At 43.2% G+C, this 19,312-nt stretch overlaps 1 protein-coding gene across 2 annotated transcripts in view; it reads right to left on the bottom strand.

Annotated features, from left to right (window-relative positions):
* LOC143919646 (uncharacterized) overlaps window positions 1-19,312 on the bottom strand; it is a 31,923-nt gene that overhangs the window by 2,947 nt on the left and 9,664 nt on the right. For both annotated transcript variants that reach the window (XM_077442066.1, XM_077442065.1), the window contains exon 2: window positions 181-292. In XM_077442066.1, the coding sequence (XP_077298192.1) occupies window positions 181-292 (112 nt within the window). The remainder of the gene's footprint in view (window positions 1-180; window positions 293-19,312) is intronic.

The following is a 19,312-nucleotide window of genomic DNA, read 5'->3' as shown; positions in this document are numbered from 1 at the left end:
GATTTTTTTTTGTCGTTAACGTTCATACATATGTACATACATACGTTCACCTTTACATAAATGATAAATGTAATAAAAACAAAAACTTCTGTGGGTTTATTTTTATCGACGAAAAAATAGTACGTCATTTAATATTGATTGCAATTTTAGACGGAGAAGAACGAACGTTCGGCTACGTACCTATTTTTAACATCCCAAAAAGCTGGTTTTGGTTTTGTACAATGGCCTTCAGTTGCCTGTTTGAAGTATGAATAAAACCTCAGCATCATTTCGGCACTGGGTTGATAAGGACCTGTAAATAACAATCGAAATAAATAATCATTATCTTGTTTATACATATATTGTATATAATAAAAACAATGTGTCGGTAAATATGTATGTATGTGTCAGACGACGGGAGCAGTATGGGGAGCCAATCACAGCCGAGTATTCGAGACCCCGAAGCGCGGGAGGCGCTCTGGGCGTCGGGGGCGCGTGGGGCAAAGCCCCCAGGGCACACACGCACATATTCATGCATAATTTCGAACGGGTTGGATTGCTAAGTGTATAATGTGCCACTTTTATTACGATTAATATTACGTGCGCGTGCGCCTATAAATTACCCTACATTATACTACATGTAACTTTATTTTTATTCGTGTTTCAATTCCTTTTCGAAACCACCCGTTGAAATCAACGAGCACAACACAAGTTAGATATAAAAACGGACGCGGTGTATATGGGTATGTGCCGGACCGTGGAGACACAGCCAATCAGAGTCAAGTGGTGGAGGAGATGGGGGGGAAGCGTGGTAGTGGGGGGAGGGGGTTGGAGGGTCATGTGACGTCAGGCCGAGCGACGGGTGTCACACACGCATTAATTCATAATTTCGAACGGGTTGGATTGGTGAGCGTGTAATGCGCCAGTGCCCGCGCGCGCCTATAAATTACCTTGCATTATATTTATACTAGCTGTATTACCCGGCTTCGCTCAGTGTTTATAATATAAACCGCTTAAACATGACTAAGCTAATTTAATTAAAAAAAAAAAAAATTTAAAATAAATTTAAAAATTTAAAAAAAAAATTAAAAAAAAATAAAAAAAAAATCAAAAAAAAAAATAAAAAAAAATCAAAAAAAAAATAAAAAAAAAATCAAAAATTTTTTTTAAAAAAATCAAAAAAAAAAAATCAAAATTTTTTTTTGCCTTCTAGGGCTTCGCCCCTCCACGCCCCATGAGCAATTGCCGTTTAGGGCTTCGCCCCCATGATCAGTTGCCTTTTAGGGCTTCGCCCCTCCGCGCCCCCATGATTAAAAGCCGTCTAGGGCTTCGCCCCCCTAAGTTAATGCCTTTTAGGGCTTCGCCCCCCGCGCCCCAAAGGTTAATTGCCGTTTAGGGCTTCGCCCCCCTTAGTTAATGCCTTTTAGGGCTTCGCCCCTCCGCACCCCCATGATTAAATGCCGTCTAGGGCTTCGCCCCCCTTAGTTAATGCCTTTCAGGGCTTCGCCCCCCGCGCCCCCAAGATTAATTGCCGTTTAGGGCTTCGCCCCCCTTAGTTAATGCCTTTTAGGGCTTCGCCCCTCCGCTCCCCCATGATTAAATGCCGTCTAAGGCTTCGCCCCCATGATCAGTTGCCTTTTAGGGCTTCGCCCCCCACGCCCCCAAGATTAAATGCCGTTTAGGGCTTCGCCCCCCTTAGTTAATGCCTTTTAGGGCTTCGCCCCTCCGCGCCCCCATGATTAAATGCCGTCCAAGGCTTCGCCCCCATGATCAGTTGCCTTTTAGGGCTTCGCCCCTCCGCGCCCCCATGATTAATTGCCGTCTAGGGCTTCGCCCCCCTTAGTTAATGCCTATTAGGGCTTGCGCCCCATGAGGCTGGGCCCCCCGGGCCCCCTTCGGGGCCCCACGGGGCTGCGCCCCTTGTGGCGCCCCCTTTTGAGCCCCATGGGGCTGCGCCCCATGAGGCTGGGCCCCCCGGGCCCCCTTCGGGGCCCCACGGGGCTGCGCCCCTTGTGGCGCCCCCTTTTGAGCCTCATGGGGCTGCGCCCCATGAGGCTGGGCCCCCCGGGCCCCCTTCGGGGCCCCACGGGGCTGCGCCCCTTGTGGCGCCCCCTTTTGAGCCCCATGGGGCTGCGCCCCATGAGGCTCGGCCCCCCGGGCCCCCTTCGGGGCCCCACGGGGCTGTGCCCCTGTTGGCGCCCCCTTTTGAGCCCCATGGGGCTGCGCCCCATGAGGCTGGGGCCCCACGGGGCTGTGCCCCTTGTGGCGCCCCCTTTTGAGCCCCATGGGGCTGCGCCCCATGAGGCTGGGCCTCCCGGGCCCCCTTCGGGGCCCCACGGGGCTGCGCCCCTTGTGGCGCCCCCTTTTGAGCCCCATGGGGCTGCGCCCCATGAGGCTGGGGCCCCACGGGGCTGCGCCCCCCGGGCCCCCTTCGGGGCTGCGCCCCTTGTGGCGCCCCTGGCGGGGCCCCATGAAGCTACTCGCCTTGCGCCCCCGCGGGGGTGAATCCATTGAAACGAAAAAAAAAATCGGCGCCCATGGATCGAAAAAAAAAAAAAATCGAATCACGTGTTCGATGACGTCACCGATCTACGGACGACGAAGACGACGACGACGACCAAGGATACATACATACATACAAAGTCTCTTTCCAAATTATAGATTAGACTAGCTGTATTACCCGGCTTCGCTCAGTGTTTATAATATAAACCGCTTAAACATGACTAAGCTAATTTAATTAAAAAAAAAAAAAAATTAAAAAAAAATTTAAAAATTAAAAAAAAAAATAAAAAAAAAATAAAAAAAAAAAATTAAAAAAAAAATAAAAAAAAAATAAAAAAAAAATTAAAAAAAAAAATTTTAAAAAATCAAAAAAAAAAATCAAAATTTTTTTTTGCCTTCTAGGGCTTCGCCCTCGGCGCCCCCCTGAGCCTTTGCCTTCTAGGGCTTCGCCCCTCCACGCCCCATGAGCAATTGCCGTTTAGGGCTTCGCCCCCCTTAGTTAATGCCTTTTAGGGCTTCGCCCCTCCGCACCCCCATGATTAAATGCCGTCTAGGGCTTCGCCCCCCCTAGTTAATGCCTTTTAGGGCTTCGCCCCCCGCGCCCCCAAGATTAATTGCCGTTTAGGGCTTCGCCCCCCTTAGTTAATGCCTTTTAGGGCTTCGCCCCCCGCGCCCCCCTTAGTTAATGCCTTTTAGGGCTTCGCCCCCCACGCCCCCAAGATTAATTGCCGTTTAGGGCTTCGCCCCCCTTAGTTAATGCCTTTTAGGGCTTCGCCCCTCCGCGCCCCCATGATTAAATGCCGTCTAAGGCTTCGCCCCCATGATCAGTTGCCTTTTAGGGCTTCGCCCCCCGCGCCCCCAAGATAAATTGCCGTTTAGGGCTTCGCCCCCCTTAGTTAATGCCTTTTAGGGCTTCGCCCCTCCGCGCCCCCATGATTAAATGCCGTCTAAGGCTTCGCCCCCATGATCAGTTGCCTTTTAGGGCTTCGCCCCCCGCGCCCCCAAGATTAATTGCCGTTTAGGGCTTCGCCCCCCTTAGTTAATGCCTTTTAGGGCTTCGCCCCTCCGCGCCCCCATGATTAAATGCCGTCTAAGGCTTCGCCCCCATGATCAGTTGCCTTTTAGGGCTTCGCCCCTCCGCGCCCCCATGATTAATTGCCGTCTAGGGCTTCGCCCCCCTTAGTTAATGCCTATTAGGGCTTGCGCCCCATGAGGCTGGGCCCCCCGGGCCCCCTTCGGGGCCCCACGGGGCTGCGCCCCTTGTGGCGCCCCCTTTTGAGCCCCATGGGGCTGCGCCCCATGAGGCTGGGCCCCCGGGCCCCCTTCGGGGCCCCACGGGGCTGCGCCCCATGAGGCTGGGCCCCCGGGCCCCCTTCGGGGCCCCACGGGGCTGCGCCCCTTGTGGCGCCCCCTTTTGAGCCTCATGGGGCTGCGCCCCATGAGGCTGGGCCCCCCGGGCCCCCTTCGGGGCCCCACGGGGCTGCGCCCCTTGTGGCGCCCCCTTTTGAGCCCCATGGGGCTGCGCCCCATGAGGCTGGGCCCCCCGCGCCCCCTTCGGGGCTTCACGGGGCTGCGCCCCTTGTGGCGCCCCCTTTTGAGCCCCATGGGGCTGCGCCCCATGAGGCTGGGCCCCCCGGGCCCCCTTCGGGGCCCCACGGGGCTGCGCCCCTTGTGGCGCCCCCTTTTGAGCCCCACGGGGCTGCGCCCCTTGTGGCGCCCCCTTTTGAGCCCCACGGGGCTGCGCCCCTTGTGGCGCCCCTGGCGGGGCCCCATGAAACTACTCGCCTTGCGCCCCCGCGGGGGTGAATCCATTGAAACGAAAAAAAAAATCGGCGCCCATGGATCGAAAAAAAAAAAAAATCGAATCACGTGTTCGATGACGTCACCGATCTACGGACGACGACGACGACGACGAAGACGACGAAGACGACGACCAAGGATATTTACATACATACAAAGTCTCTTTCCAAATTATAGATTAGACTAGCTGTATTACCCGGCTTCGCTCAGTGTTTATAATATAAACCGCTTAAACATGACTAAGCTAATTTAATTAAAAAAAAAAAAAAATTAAAAAAAAATTTAAAAATTAAAAAAAAAAAATAAAAAAAAAAAATAAAAAAAAAATAAAAAAAAAAAAATTAAAAAAAAAATAAAAAAAAAATTAAAAAAAAAATTTTTAAAAAATCAAAAAAAAAAATCAAAATTTTTTTTTGCCTTCTAGGGCTTCGCCCTCGGCGCCCCCCTGAGCCTTTGCCTTCTAGGGCTTCGCCCCTCCACGCCCCATGAGCAATTGCCGTTTAGGGCTTCGCCCCCCTTAGTTAATGCCTTTTAGGGCTTCGCCCCTCCGCACCCCCATGATTAAATGCCGTCTAGGGCTTCGCCCCCCTTAGTTAATGCCTTTTAGGGCTTCGCCCCCCGCGCCCCCAAGATTAATTGCCGTTTAGGGCTTCGCCCCCCTTAGTTAATGCCTTTTAGGGCTTCGCCCCTCCGCGCCCCCATGATTAAATGCCGTCTAAGGCTTCGCCCCCATGATCAGTTGCCTTTTAGGGCTTCGCCCCCCGCGCCCCCAAGATTAATTGCCGTTTAGGGCTTCGCCCCCCTTAGTTAATGCCTTTTAGGGCTTCGCCCCTCCGCGCCCCCATGATTAAATGCCGTCTAAGGCTTCGCCCCCATGATCAGTTGCCTTTTAGGGCTTCGCCCCCCGCGCCCCCAAGATTAATTGCCGTTTAGGGCTTCGCCCCCCTTAGTTAATGCCTTTTAGGGCTTCGCCCCTCCGCGCCCCCATGATTAAATGCCGTCTAAGGCTTCGCCCCCATGATCAGTTGCCTTTTAGGGCTTCGCCCCTCCGCGCCCCCATGATTAATTGCCGTCTAGGGCTTCGCCCCCCTTAGTTAATGCCTATTAGGGCTTGCGCCCCATGAGGCTGGGCCCCACGGGGCTGCGCCCCTTGTGGCGCCCCCTTTTGAGCCCCATGGGGCTGCGCCCCATGAGGCTGGGCCCCCCGGGCCCCCTTCGGGGCTCCACGGGGCTGCGCCCCTTGTGGCGCCCCCTTTTGAGCCCCATGGGGCTGCGCCCCATGAGGCTGGGCCCCCCGGGCCCCCTTCGGGGCTCCACGGGGCTGCGCCCCTTGTGGCGCCCCCTTTTGAGCCCCATGGGGCTGCGCCCCATGAGGCTGGGCCCCCTTCGGGGCCCCACGGGGCTGCACCCCCTTTTGAGCCCCATGGGGCTGCGCCCCATGAGGCTGAGCCCCCCGGGCCCCCTTCGGGGCCCCACGGGGCTGCGCCCCTTGTGGCGCCCCTTTTTGAGCCCCATGGGGCTGCGCCCCATGAGGCTGGGCCCCCCGCGCCCCCTTCGGGGCCTCACGGGGCTGCGCCCCTTGTGGCACCCCCTTTTGAGCCCCATGGGGCTGCGCCCCATGAGGCTGAGCCCCCCGGGCCCCCTTCGGGGCCCCACGGGGCTGCGCCCCTTGTGGCGCCCCCTTTTGAGCCCCATGGGGCTGCGCCCCATGAGGCTGGGCCCCCCGGGCCCCCTTCGGGGCCCCACGGGGCTGCGCCCCTTGTGGCGCCCCCTTTTGAGCCTCATGGGGCTGCGCCCCATGAGGCTGGGCCCCCCGGGCCCCCTTCGGGGCCCCACGGGGCTGCGCCCCTTGTGGCGCCCCCTTTTGAGCCCCATGGGGCTGCGCCCCATGAGGCTGGGCCCCCCGCGCCCCCTTCGGGGCTTCACGGGGCTGCGCCCCTTGTGGCACCCCCTTTTGAGCCCCATGGGGCTGCGCCCCATGAGGCTGGGCCCCACGGGGCTGCGCCCCTTGTGGCGCCCCCTTTTGATCCCCATGGGGCTGCGCCCCATGAGGCTGGGGCCCCACGGGGCTGCGCCCCTTGTGGCGCCCCTGGCGGGGCCCCATGAAGCTACTCGCCTTGCGCCCCCGCGGGGGTGAATCCATTGAAACGAAAAAAAAAATCGGCGCCCATGGATCGAAAAAAAAAAAAAATCGAATCACGTGTTCGATGACGTCACCAATCTACGGACGAAGACGACGAAGACGACGAAGACGACGACGACGACGACGACGAAGACGACGACGACGACGACCAAGGATATTTACATACAAAGTCTCTTTCCAAATTATAGATTAGATATATCGTATAACTTTATTTTAATTCGTGTATAAATTCCTTTCCGAAATCAACGGGCACAACACTAGTATAGACATAATTAAAGTTTGGATGACGCCTGGTATATGTTCCTGAATGGAATTTAATTTTTTTTCTAGCATTATATCCACTATATAATATGCACGTGGATTGAGATATCCACTCTCAATCCACGTGCATTCGTGGTTGAACAATAGAGACTCCGGATTAGGCTAACGGGACTCAGTAAATGCCCGAATAAAGGATACGCTGAGTTTTCACAGACTTGGGCGAGTGAGTGTGTAAACAATATACTCGCCAGAGCAGACCTTTACGGGCCTTAATAATAGACACATTAATGGATCGGGGAAGCTGCGATGTGCAACTTGTCCTTTATAAGGAGATACATACGGTAGATCAGATCATTCTAGAGTGAGCGGTGGATCCAAGTGGACCTCCTGAATCGTTGAGTAAATGATGTGAAGCGACTTTCATTTGGACCCGGAACTGAATATGTATCATACTTAAAATGTTAAAAATTTATATTAAATAGTAATTTAAATACTTTTAAAATAAAATTTCAAAACATTCATAATAGGTTCCTGTTTGAAACGAAGTACTTTGATCTGTGATTCAAAGTACTTTGAACTATTATTCAACCTAGGAAAAAATATCAAAATTCATACTAAACATACACCAATAGAGTTCATAATTCTTCGAACAGCAAAAACAAAAAATACACGTGTATAAATTACACGCTTCCTTTGTTTTAATTTTAAATTCGAATTTTTCACAAACATGAATTACACAAATTGCCTCAAATATTACGCGTTTTTTTATTATTAAATAGTAGATTTAAAATACATCACAACATTTACTTTTCAAATAAACACATTTTTTTATTGACTAAAGTATGCACATACTAATAAGCGCACGTCTAAAGTGCAGCCTGCATTGTCTGCTCGGTAATGGACGAGTCGTCGTACATACGGCAACATAAATTGTATGGTACGGCATTTAATTTGTATCATCATTCATGTATTCCTGCACCTGTCTAATGGCTCATGAATTTTTAAGCCCCCTAGATCCAATCAATATAGTAAAACTATAGACCGCGGCCATGAGTAGACTCGCGGCGTAGAAAACGGCAACCGTTGTAGTTACGCCGGTCATTGTAAAAATCAAAATATAAATATTTACCGTTTCATAACACCCACATTGTGGTTTTTTGCGTGAAAGTGTGAATACAATACGTTTCAAGCGGGTTACCTGTGTCGTACCACTTTCACTGACGCGTTTTGCCATTCGAAATCAACACAGGAACTGTACCAGTGCTGCATAACTTACAGTACTGATTAATTATTATTAATGAAATATTGCATTGACCTAATTCTAAAGACGTACTTTACTCATCAGGATGTAATATATGCTGAAGAAAGTCGATATTCTATTATTGATTCATTCAACCAGTATCATACCTCAGTGGTTAGCACGTAATGCTTTCAACTGAAGGTTCATGGGTTCATACCCTGGTCCGGTGTTGGGGGCCAGACATAGATATATAATACACTTAGATGGGCCCTGACGTGTGATTCTGGTCGGAGATCTTGTCATCACTAACTGAGGGGTGCGGGGGGTTTAACTAGCGGGGAAGTTGGAAAAAAAAGGTTTTTTTCCCTACGACGCAACGGTACCTACCTACCTACTGAGAGAAACTGTGCATGCGCCATGTATTTTGCATGCGCCAAAAGGGAGACCAGTATAAAGTGTGAGGGCAGATCTAGTGTATTATACATCAATGGGGCCAGACCTTGGATATATGTGACTCCAGGTCAGGTTTTGATTTAAAAGATGAAACGATTCCACCAAATTGGCAACCTATTCTGTTTCGAATTTCAATTTGTTGATTATTATATAAATAAATATATATATATTTTTTATTTTATTTCATAGAACATGAACACTCGCTTTTACAGATCGCTCCAAAGCGACGAGTGCATTTATAGAGATACAATAAAATCAATAAATATACACGGGCATTTTATACAATGCGAATTCATTCAAACATCCACAGTGACATCTAAGGAGAAATTTTTTTAATCAAATTGGCGAACCTCAAGACGCTGAATAACTTGAGATTAACAAGAGAGATGGGAAGGAGATACCAAGTTTCAATGAAAATCAGATAAATTGGCAAACTCAGGTAAGAAACGATCGACCTGGAGTCACAAACCAAGGCCTGGCCAGCAGCAGGACTCATAGTGGGACTCGAAGCCGTGACCACTGATCGAAAGCATAATATACATAGTAGGAATGTCTTGCATCCACAGCCAGCACCAAATGTAAGAGAGAAGATCAAAATTCCTCTTATAAAATCACATCCAATTATGAAAATAATGATGAGCGCAGGCTACCAGGCTAAAATAATTTCAAATAACCTACGATCACTGAGGTGAAAAATATCACATTCAGTAGATTCGGTTCATTATATAGACACGGAAGATTTTTTGCCGAACAAAAACATACTGGCAAAACGTACCTACTAGTCTAATATTTATTAACAGACCTAATTTGTTTTCAAGAATCTACGAACGATAAATTGCAAAGAAAAACGCACTGTCTTCGAGTATTATAAATTTACAAATTTCAACAGCAAGCTACCTGTATAATGGATTGAATCGTGTACAAATCGAACACATAATGGGAAGTGTGTATATAAATGAATAAATATCTACACGAGGTTATCAAAAGTTAATAGGTCATATAAAATGGTATACACATCAAAGCAATAATATTAGTAGCATTTGTATTAGTATAAGTTCAGAATTTGTTCCGGAATTTTATGGCTAAAATTACATTAGGCAGTTTGTAGTAGGGTTTGCAATTCACCGTCAAATTAAATTTACCGATAAAAGGTAAATAATTTCTCCTATTACCGATTTACACCGATAAATGAAAAATAAAATAAAGTGGATTAGATGACTGTACGTGGATACATTTACTAAAAACGTTAACCTAGATTGAACCGTAAATAATTCAAAATAATAATAAATTCCTAATAGTTAAATCAAATGTCTGATCGCGTTTATTACGACTTGGTCGGTCTGTGTTGCCACTCTTAAGCATGCATCAGTGTAGCCAGTCTTACGAATGCATCAGTGGTGCCATAAGAGAACTGTCAAACTGACACGAAGCTTGCTACTCGCTACAACTTATTATAATCAGTTACTATAACCACTGTACAAAATTTCGAGACCCATAACAAAAGAGAAATATGAATTGATGAGTTTACTGCCTTCATCCAGAATTTTATTCATCTTGGACAAATACATATGTACATAGTTTCCAGTACATTTTCCATAAACTGATGGCGAAATTTTAGGGATTTACCGGTAAATCGGCAAGCCGGTAAACCGGTAATGCAATCCCTACTTTGAAGATACGTTTATCATTCACTATTTATGGACTATGAATTAAACTGTATGATATACTTCTTAAAAAGGTAAAAAAATAGGGTGAGAGAGCTAAAAATACAACGGCGCGTAAAGGGTTAACGTTTTACAACTCACGAGAAAAGAAATCGTATATTAAAAACTTTTTAATAATATGCAAACAGATTATATTTGAATTAATTACTATGCATTGGCCGTGAACGGAGACATTGTCTGGTTAAATTAACCAGTCTTCAATATCTATACTTTGAATAGATTTACTAACTGAAAATTTAAGTCCCAACCAATACACTTCAAAGTAGCCTTGATATGTCTCACTATTAATAAACAATATCAGTTCAGGTCAGGCGACCTGCAGGCCAAAGAATCAATCACAAAATTTCTCCATGTGGTCAGCTTATCAACATGACTCGTCTATTGTCAATTAATTTTGTCCTTATCGGATGAAATCCCAACAGAGGCCCTTCTGGTAAAATAATACATGTATCCTTAAGGACGACCCATGCTCGTTATTCAGCTCAATTTTTATAATTATTTTTGTCATTATACCAACATATATAAACACGGAGATAATTATGTATATCATTTCAATGGTAAGAAGTGCGGCACAGGACGCGTACGTGGACCCCAGCGGTGAGAGGCGCATCTTCAAAACGCAGGGGTTGCCATACCGAGGTCGCGCGTGCATATGCAATTTGTACGATCTTATTATTTTGACAAGTTTCTCCTACATTTCTTCAAATATGGGAATCACCGAAAATACTCCAGGGGGTGAGGGACGCAGTGGGGTACAGATTTGGGGTACCGGAGTATGTGCGTCTAGCGGTTTTGTGTGTCTTCTTTAATGGTAAGAACGCACTCAAAAGTGCGGCACGGCAAGTCTACATAGGTGACTCCGGCTGTGATAGGCGTGTCTCCATGTCCTTGTTAATTCGTACGATTTTATTATTCCGATGAGTTTCTCACACATTTCTTCAAATATGGGAATCACCGTTATTGGTCTCTGTCAAACCTAGGTCAATTCAAGGATATTGGGCGTACTAGCGCTTTTTTACATGTGCAAATCGTAAAAACCGTGATTGGTGGAGGCGGCACGTGTTTTTTATATATAGTTTTACACACGCAAAAAAACCGCTAGCATTCCTGGTCTGTGCCGCTGCGATATTTCCAAATCTCACCTCCTGGAGTGTTTTCGGTGATATTTTATCCTTGTATTGACATAGATTTGACAGTGACCGATAACGGTGATTCCCACATTTTAAGACACGTATCCAAATCGCCAATCTCTGGTAATCACCAACCACCCTATAATCATGATTAGCCATCGGATGGTCATTTGTTTTTGAAGCGTTAATGGGGTATTTTAACTTCGCAGAAAAACTTTTTTATTGATCTCTTTTATTCCATACTGTTGGAACGTGTATTGCTATTTGCCATTTCCCTAATGAATATACAAAGGGGTGGTCGTTGAGGCAATTGCAAATAAAAATAGACCATTCCATCAGTGCTCAAAGCAAGAAAGCAAACGGGCAAAAAGTAGCAAAACCTCTGCCCCAAAGACGAAGACACATATCACAGCTGTAGTCTATCTAGGCGTGCCGTGGCGTACGATTTAGGGCGAAAACACACAGCGATGAACGTGGCACGTGGTTTTTTTTAGATACTTTTCAACATGCGAAAAAAATGGGCCCATCACACCCCGCCTCAAAATGACTCTCTTTTTTCGGTAAAATTGTATCCTCGTATTTATCCTTGGTTGACAGTGATCGATAACGGTGTATCCCATATTTGAATAAATGTAGGAGACCATCCACAGCGGGGAGCCATGCAGTAGACGTGCCGCTCTTATCTGTGTGATTTCGCCCTTAGTGTGTTCTTACTATAAGAATGTGAAACGATTGACTATATTCTTGTCCTCGCGCAGCGTTTTTCTCTCGTCATATTTTGTGACCATTGACAGAGATGACAGTAATAGTTTTATTATTTTAATTTTCAATTACCAATTTAGATACCGGTTAGACATCAGTTCCATATTTGAATGTACACGTGCACTCTGACCGACTCCAATATACGCACACGCGGTCGACCCCCTACGCCTCACAGCTGGAATTCCCTCGCGTATCCATTTCTCTATATGTTTGTCTCTTTAATGTAAATTTTCTCTCATATTCCTGTCTAAATACATTCTTAATTTTATTTTATTTACATAAATATTTGTATACCAGGAAGACTTGACATGCAGACCCCAATGCGCCTTTTTGGTCAATTAATTACAAACAATGCAGCATTTTATTATTACCCAAATCACTGAATTTTCAGAAGCGAAACACTAAATAATAATAATTAATCCATTGAGACATCTATGGATTTTAGATTTGTTCGTAATTTTTACAAATTGTACATACAATAAATACAGAAGATTTGTGACAGCGGGAAAGATGATTTTTTGCCAATTTTGAGGAACCGTTTCAATAATGATCAGATAAAATTGGCAAACTCTGATAAGAAACGTTCGATTTGGAGTCACAAATACCCCCAAATCTAACCAGCAGTATAGCGGATCGAATCCACTGACCACTTGGTGCTAAACATACACATTGCTACCATTGAGCCATACTGCTGGCTAATTAATTAATAGGTGTACAGAAGTTGTTTTTTTTTTTTGCTTTTTCGCCGAACAGACCACAGACCGCAATAGCCATGCGTACAAAACTTTTTCGCCGCACACAAGTGGGTCATATTCTACATAATGGCTCTCACTTGCATCGCAATTGAGAACGTAATGAGAATAAGTACAAAACGTCGCTCAAGTTAGATAATCGTTGCGCCAAGAGAGCAAATTATCGCAAGTGAAAGCCGCAAGCTATCGACGCGTAATTAAGACCACGGACTCGACAGAGCTGGTCAAGTGGGCAGAGTCTCAAGAATCAGGTTTTGCAAGAAACTAAAAACACCGGCTAAAGTGCGACTTTGCAGCACTTGAATGTTTAAAGCCACCGCAAAGTCCCCAATGGATCAATACGAAAATTGTTCTCGGGGCGTATGTCGTCTCGTGAGTAACTTTTAGGAAACGTGCGTCTCAAAATAGTTCCAATTTGACAGAATAATAACGCTCAAGTAGCGGAAAATTTGAATGGATTACTGAAACTTGTCGTGCTTGCTGAAGAAACAGAGCGAAAAGTGTCAAAATCAGGTAATTCGGCATGCTTTCATGGTTTAACTGTTTGTTCATTTCCTTGTTAATCAAACTTATATTTAAGTTCTTATATATTAAGTTCCTGTGAATAAGTTCTGTCTGCGAGTCCTTCATCAGTTCAGTACCATTTATGAAGGCTTGTTTACAACTCACTGAAAAGTGCGCACGCCAGGATCGTGTACTGATTGTTGCCTTTGCGCATCTTTTCCACGGAGTGGGGGTGAGCCATCGTGAATGAAACGACCGGTATCAAATAATAGGTAATTGTGATATTAGGAGTCGAATTGACTTTTTTTTTAACCATTGGCATGATAAAGTACAAAAAAAGCTTCGCTAGATCAACGTGAAAATATTGTTTTATAATTAATATTCAAAAGCGTACCACCTTCTTAAGTTTTAATTATTTGACTAACGAAATTCTTACAACTAATTGCATTTTATTGAAAAAAAGCCGGAAATTCTTGGTTTAAGTGGGCTGTACACCCGAAACCTTAATTTTGTTACCGTTCCTTTCTTCGATATATATATTGAGTGTATGTATATATTGAGTGAATGCGACAATATATATCAATATATATATTGAGTGAATGCGACAGTTGCGCTTCGACCAGATAAAACGTGTTTTAAATTGACAAAATCGAGGTTTCGTATTCTACTATTTTCTACTCCAAAACTGGACCAATTTTAAAAAAAAATTCATCATCGGTATGAGAAAGATATTTTTTTGCATCTATCGGCGTATTGTTTTTAAAATCGACCGTTAAATAACCACGCTAGACTCTTTTCGTGGGTGTAAAAATTTTATAGATGTTTGGCGGCTCCTAGCTCCTATAAAAAATAATTAATCAAAAAAAATAAAACGATAGATGCACCCTAATGGTGGATATCCATAGCATATTAAAAAATAATTTCTCTAGTGCCATAATTGAGGTAGGGAGAAGTATTGTACGTTTGTATGGACAAGGCGCTGCTGTCCAGCCCTCTTAAGGCGCAGACATACAGAGCGGCACGTGTTTTGTTAGATAGCTTTGCGCGTGTAAAAAACGCTAGCACGCCTGATCTATGCTACGACAATCTAAGCCAAAACTCACCTCCTGGAGTGTCTTCGATCATATTTTATCAGGTTTGACAATGATCCATAACGGTGATTTCCATATTTGAAGAAATGTATGAGAAACTTGTCGAAATAATAATATCGTACGAATTAACAATGACATGAGGATACGCCCATCTCTGCCGGAGTCTGCCTAGGCGAGCCGTACCGTACGATTCAATGTGTCTGTACTTTTATACTTGTGTGAACCAAAAAGTACCTTTTTTAGAACTTTCGAAGATTGGATATCGTATTAAAGGTCCTTGTTTATTCTAAACTGCTTATATAATGTAATACTAGTAGTGCTACCCGGCTTCGCTCGGTAAATGGAAATGCAGTCTAGTAGTGAGAATACCGTCGAACCATGAAAAAATCTTCATTTGTTTTTTTATTAAATTTATTTGAATCGAAAAAAAAATTATATTATTTAACGACCGACCAATCACAAACGTATTTGACGAATCCAGCCAATCAGAAATGACTTTGAGGGCAGCTTATCAGAAACAACTTTGTCAACAGCCAATCAGAAACGATTTACAGACGCCGTTTCGGTTCTATACATAATATACTAGTGATAGAGCTGATGAAAACAATATATATACAGGTTTTTCTTGATTCTACGAACCAAAACTTACATTAACTGCTTAAGCGCCACGCATTTGTAGAAACCGATTCGATTATTTTATTATATGTATTTAGCGTCAAACTTTGACACTACCTCTTGAATATATCACAAATTAACGAAAAATATTGAATTCTTTCAATTTCATTAGTATCACAGGATATTTTTAGATGTCACTGTGAAGAAATCAAAATTTATTTCGAGTCATAGCCTTAAATAGGAAAGAGAGCGCAGTTTTAACTACTTAAGGCGATGAAGTGGTTAAAAATTAAATTATCTTTCGAAATTATACATATTGTTACGTACACCGCCGAGTAAGTGCAATCGGATTAGGCCGAGTAGCATCCCAGATACTGTGTGACCATTATAATTGGTTTCAAGGATTATCTCCAGACTAAGTGCAAGTAGGCTAAACAATGGCCACCGAATTGGCGTAGTAAGCGGCATCCGGTCCCTTCTCAGAAGTGACCGATAGCGTGGGACTGAGTGTCGTGGGAATACATATCCGGGTACATACCTAAACAATGGGGAATTAACCGGACGTCGAAGATGCCCTGAGCGACCTGTCCCATTATAAGGAGGTACTAAGACCATATCGAGACATTCTGGACGGAGCACTGCCAGTACGTGTATCTCCTTAATCACCAATAAATGCTGTGAAACGACTTTGGCCTTTTACTTGGATCCTCCACCCACCCCAACGCAACAATATATTAAATTCTAGTATAGATCCAACATGAAATTTAGAAAAACGATGAAACATACATGTCATAATGGATGGTGCATAATTGGACAAAAATATTCCAGTTATGAAATTAAAACTGACGCACAACTAGTGAAAGCGTATCTTTTTCCATACTATTATATCATATTTAAATGAAACAATATATTTTAATATTTACGGCTGTGAGTTCTACCGGAAACAAATCGATTTCAACGAGTAAATGTAATTAACCGTTTTATTACAAAATAATAAAAAATCGCGTTCAGCTGCACAAATTCGTAACACAATCCAGGTTCTGCAATAGGCCATTAGCGAAATCAAATACGAAAATTCAACATTACGACAATTTAGAGAAATTCGCCAGTTTTTTTACTCTCCCGTTTGTTCAACGACAATATGCATATACACGTTTGAGCTAAATTTCGCAATGGCGAATTCAAATCATCACAGCCGTCATGAAAAAGGCGAGATAATAGTGCAATGTTCATGTACAACGAAAATTACAAATGTAATTACAGTGTATAGTGTCGTAAGCGCCATTTTTATAACTATGGTAACTCTAATGCCTTACGGTTGATGGAAATTGTTATAATTTCTAGTTGCTTAACAATCATTTTACAACATAAAAAAAACCAAAATCAATCCAGATTTAATTTGCCAACGTTAAAAATTTCAAAATAAAAAAAAAACTTGAGAGTGTGTTTGATCCTCTGAATTCGAATAGGGCAATGCTTTTTATAAGATTCTTCTCAAAATATAATATATTCAGTTTTTTTTATTGATTGTGATTTTTCATTGCTTTAAATACATATAATTAATTATCTAGCCAATTTTAAAAGACAAAAATATTTTGTTACGCTCAAATAAAAAAATAACGGCATTGAAAACCAGTACTTGTAAATATAGTGAAATACAAAACTGGCCCAATGGATACATATGTATTAGCTTGAGAAAAAAAATAAACTTTTAAAATTAGCTAGATAATTAATTATACGTATCTTAAAGCAATAAAAAATCATAATAAATAAAAAATAGTGAAGTTAAAATATATTTTTATGAGAAGATATAGAAAAAGATGAAGTTTTAGGCGTTTAAACAATTAAAATATTACAAAACGAGTGGGGGGCGGAAAGTTAAACATATAAGGCTACAGGATAGTCGCAAAGGGTTAGCTGTCACCGTCTCCAAAATTTTTGGATTCTTAAACGTGTTAATTGCGATTATATTTCACCATCAGTGGCCAAACCTCTAAAATGGCAAAATTTCAAAGTGATCAGAAGAGTGTAGGCAGTTTGTCACTTTTTGCACAGTTATACTATGTAGATTTTGAGTTAAAGACGGGAAAAGCCAGAAATCTGTAAAAATTGCTTTTTTTTTTTAAACGCGTATATACACAAACAATCAGAAACAAAAATCATTGTTATATTCAGTGGGTCTAATTTAGTAAATATTTATCTTTCCGCTCCGGTAATAAAAAAACATGATTTTTTTGTTGCTCCGTGCAAAAGATGAAAATACATATGTTGGAAAAAAATGGTGGCCAATAACTATGTCAAGATCTGCCAATAACTATGTCAAGATCTGCCAATAGCTGTGATCCCACCCCCTATGTGCTGATATAGTGCATTTTATAGACAAAAACCGACGTAATATTTGTAATGAATTTCAATCAAAGGCACATTTTCGTTTGCACCGAGTACCTGCCTCAACTTATTACAAAATAATGAGTTGTAAAATTAAAACAACTTCGCAGGTCGCAGTTATCACAAAAAATGTTTTTTCAATTCTTTGATTTTTCAAGAATAATATTACTAGATTTTGATTGTGAGCATTACATTTTAGCAACAATGTTATCTAGGGTAGTGATCTAGGGTTTGTTTGGATTAGCTAAAATTTGTATACCTGATTTCTATTGGATATCTAAATATTCTATTTGTAAATATTGGCGAAATTTTCAGAGTGTCGGGCTTTCAACAGAAAAGACTCTAAGGGTGAAACAGCAAACAAACTGAATCGTAAGCCTTGCATGAGCTCGTGGTTTTCAGCTTGAAAGGTGTTTCTTATTATTTCGACAAGTTTCTCCTACATTTCTTCAAATATAGGAACCACTGTAATTGATCACTTTCAAACCTATGTAAATATAAGGATGAAATTTCACCGAAAACACTCCAGGGGGTGATTTTTGGCCTGGGTGGCTTACTATAGATCGGGCATGGTAGCGCATTTTTACATGTGTATGTGTCTGCACCTTTAATGATGTTTAACGTCAGGGAAATACTCCTACCCAATAGTTTGGACGGTCCTAATCACTCGGTATTCGGACTGATGACTTAAGTCGCATTTAAAATGCATTCTAAAATGACATCTCTAAAATTGGGCCTTACCAAGTTCTTATGTACGTACACACAAACAATAAAAAATATTTTTATCTCTAATGATGACATCATCATGAGCGACAAAAACAGCAATGGCAATGGTATTTTGAAAGACCCATCATCTCGTATGTATGAGATGAGCAATTACTACATACATACATACATAGGACTTTGAAAATCGCTTTTTTTTTGTCGCGCCTTATATTGTAATATATGTAATTACAAAACTGCACATCAGAAGCATTGCGAATAATTTATACAATGAGCATGAACTTCGTTCAGTTCAAGTGGGGTCATCTGATGACGACTGTATTCGCATACATAATAATGACAACAAGAGTTACCGAGGAAAAAATTGCCATTACCCAGTAGATACAATCACTTCGCTGTCGATTGAAGGAATTCAAGGACTGCCACACGTTCGAGTGATTCTTGCAAAACGTGAATGAGCAAACTATTGCAAAAAAGTGCATCGGTTGAGTGTTGCAATGAAAACTGGTCACTCGGGAGAAGAAAGAACATCCAATGAAAAAACGAAATAAATTCGTCAATCAGACAGACCCAGGACTTTTTTAGCAATAAAAGGAAAGGAATGCACTGCCGACATTTTTTTTCCTTTGAACCTCTCTTGAATCGACCCACTTCATCTTCGCCTTTCCTCACTAATTTATTTTGGCTCTTTTTGAGCTGCGCTAAGTAGGTAATTTAAGTGTATGTCAAAGTTTAAGATGATTCTTTTCCTGCTTGGTAAAAGTAGTATATTTTGTTTTCGAAACCTTTCTTTCACTCAACCGAAGAACAAGTCCTAGCCTTGAAACCAGGTAGCCCATAACTTACACTCTCTATATTATAATCATCATCAAAGGGTAAATATTCTAAATTTTATAAAATATTGTTACGTACGCCGCGGATTGAGCGAATTGCACTTAGACCAACGGATATCTGTTATCGGGTTAACTAAGTGCATGTACTTACTTCCAAGGATTATATCTGGACTCTAAGTGCATTTAGCCTAAACAATGACCGTTATTAGGATTTTCTCAGAATCGGTACGGGGAGACCCAATGTCGTGGAAATACATATCCGAATACGTGACTATACAACAGGTAAACAGATTAGGCGTCCTGAGAGATCTACCCTTTATAAAGCGGTACGTAGGCGATATCATGTCATTCTGGACTGAGCACTGCCAGTGCGTGTATCTCCTTAATCATCAATAAATGCTGTGAAACGACT

This window comes from Arctopsyche grandis, chromosome 12, assembly GCF_051622035.1.
Source record: "Arctopsyche grandis isolate Sample6627 chromosome 12, ASM5162203v2, whole genome shotgun sequence".
In the NCBI taxonomy this organism is placed as follows: Eukaryota; Metazoa; Arthropoda; class Insecta; order Trichoptera; family Hydropsychidae; genus Arctopsyche; species Arctopsyche grandis.
Note: the sequence above shows the minus strand (reverse complement) of the source record. Positions and strands in the feature narration are given on the sequence as shown.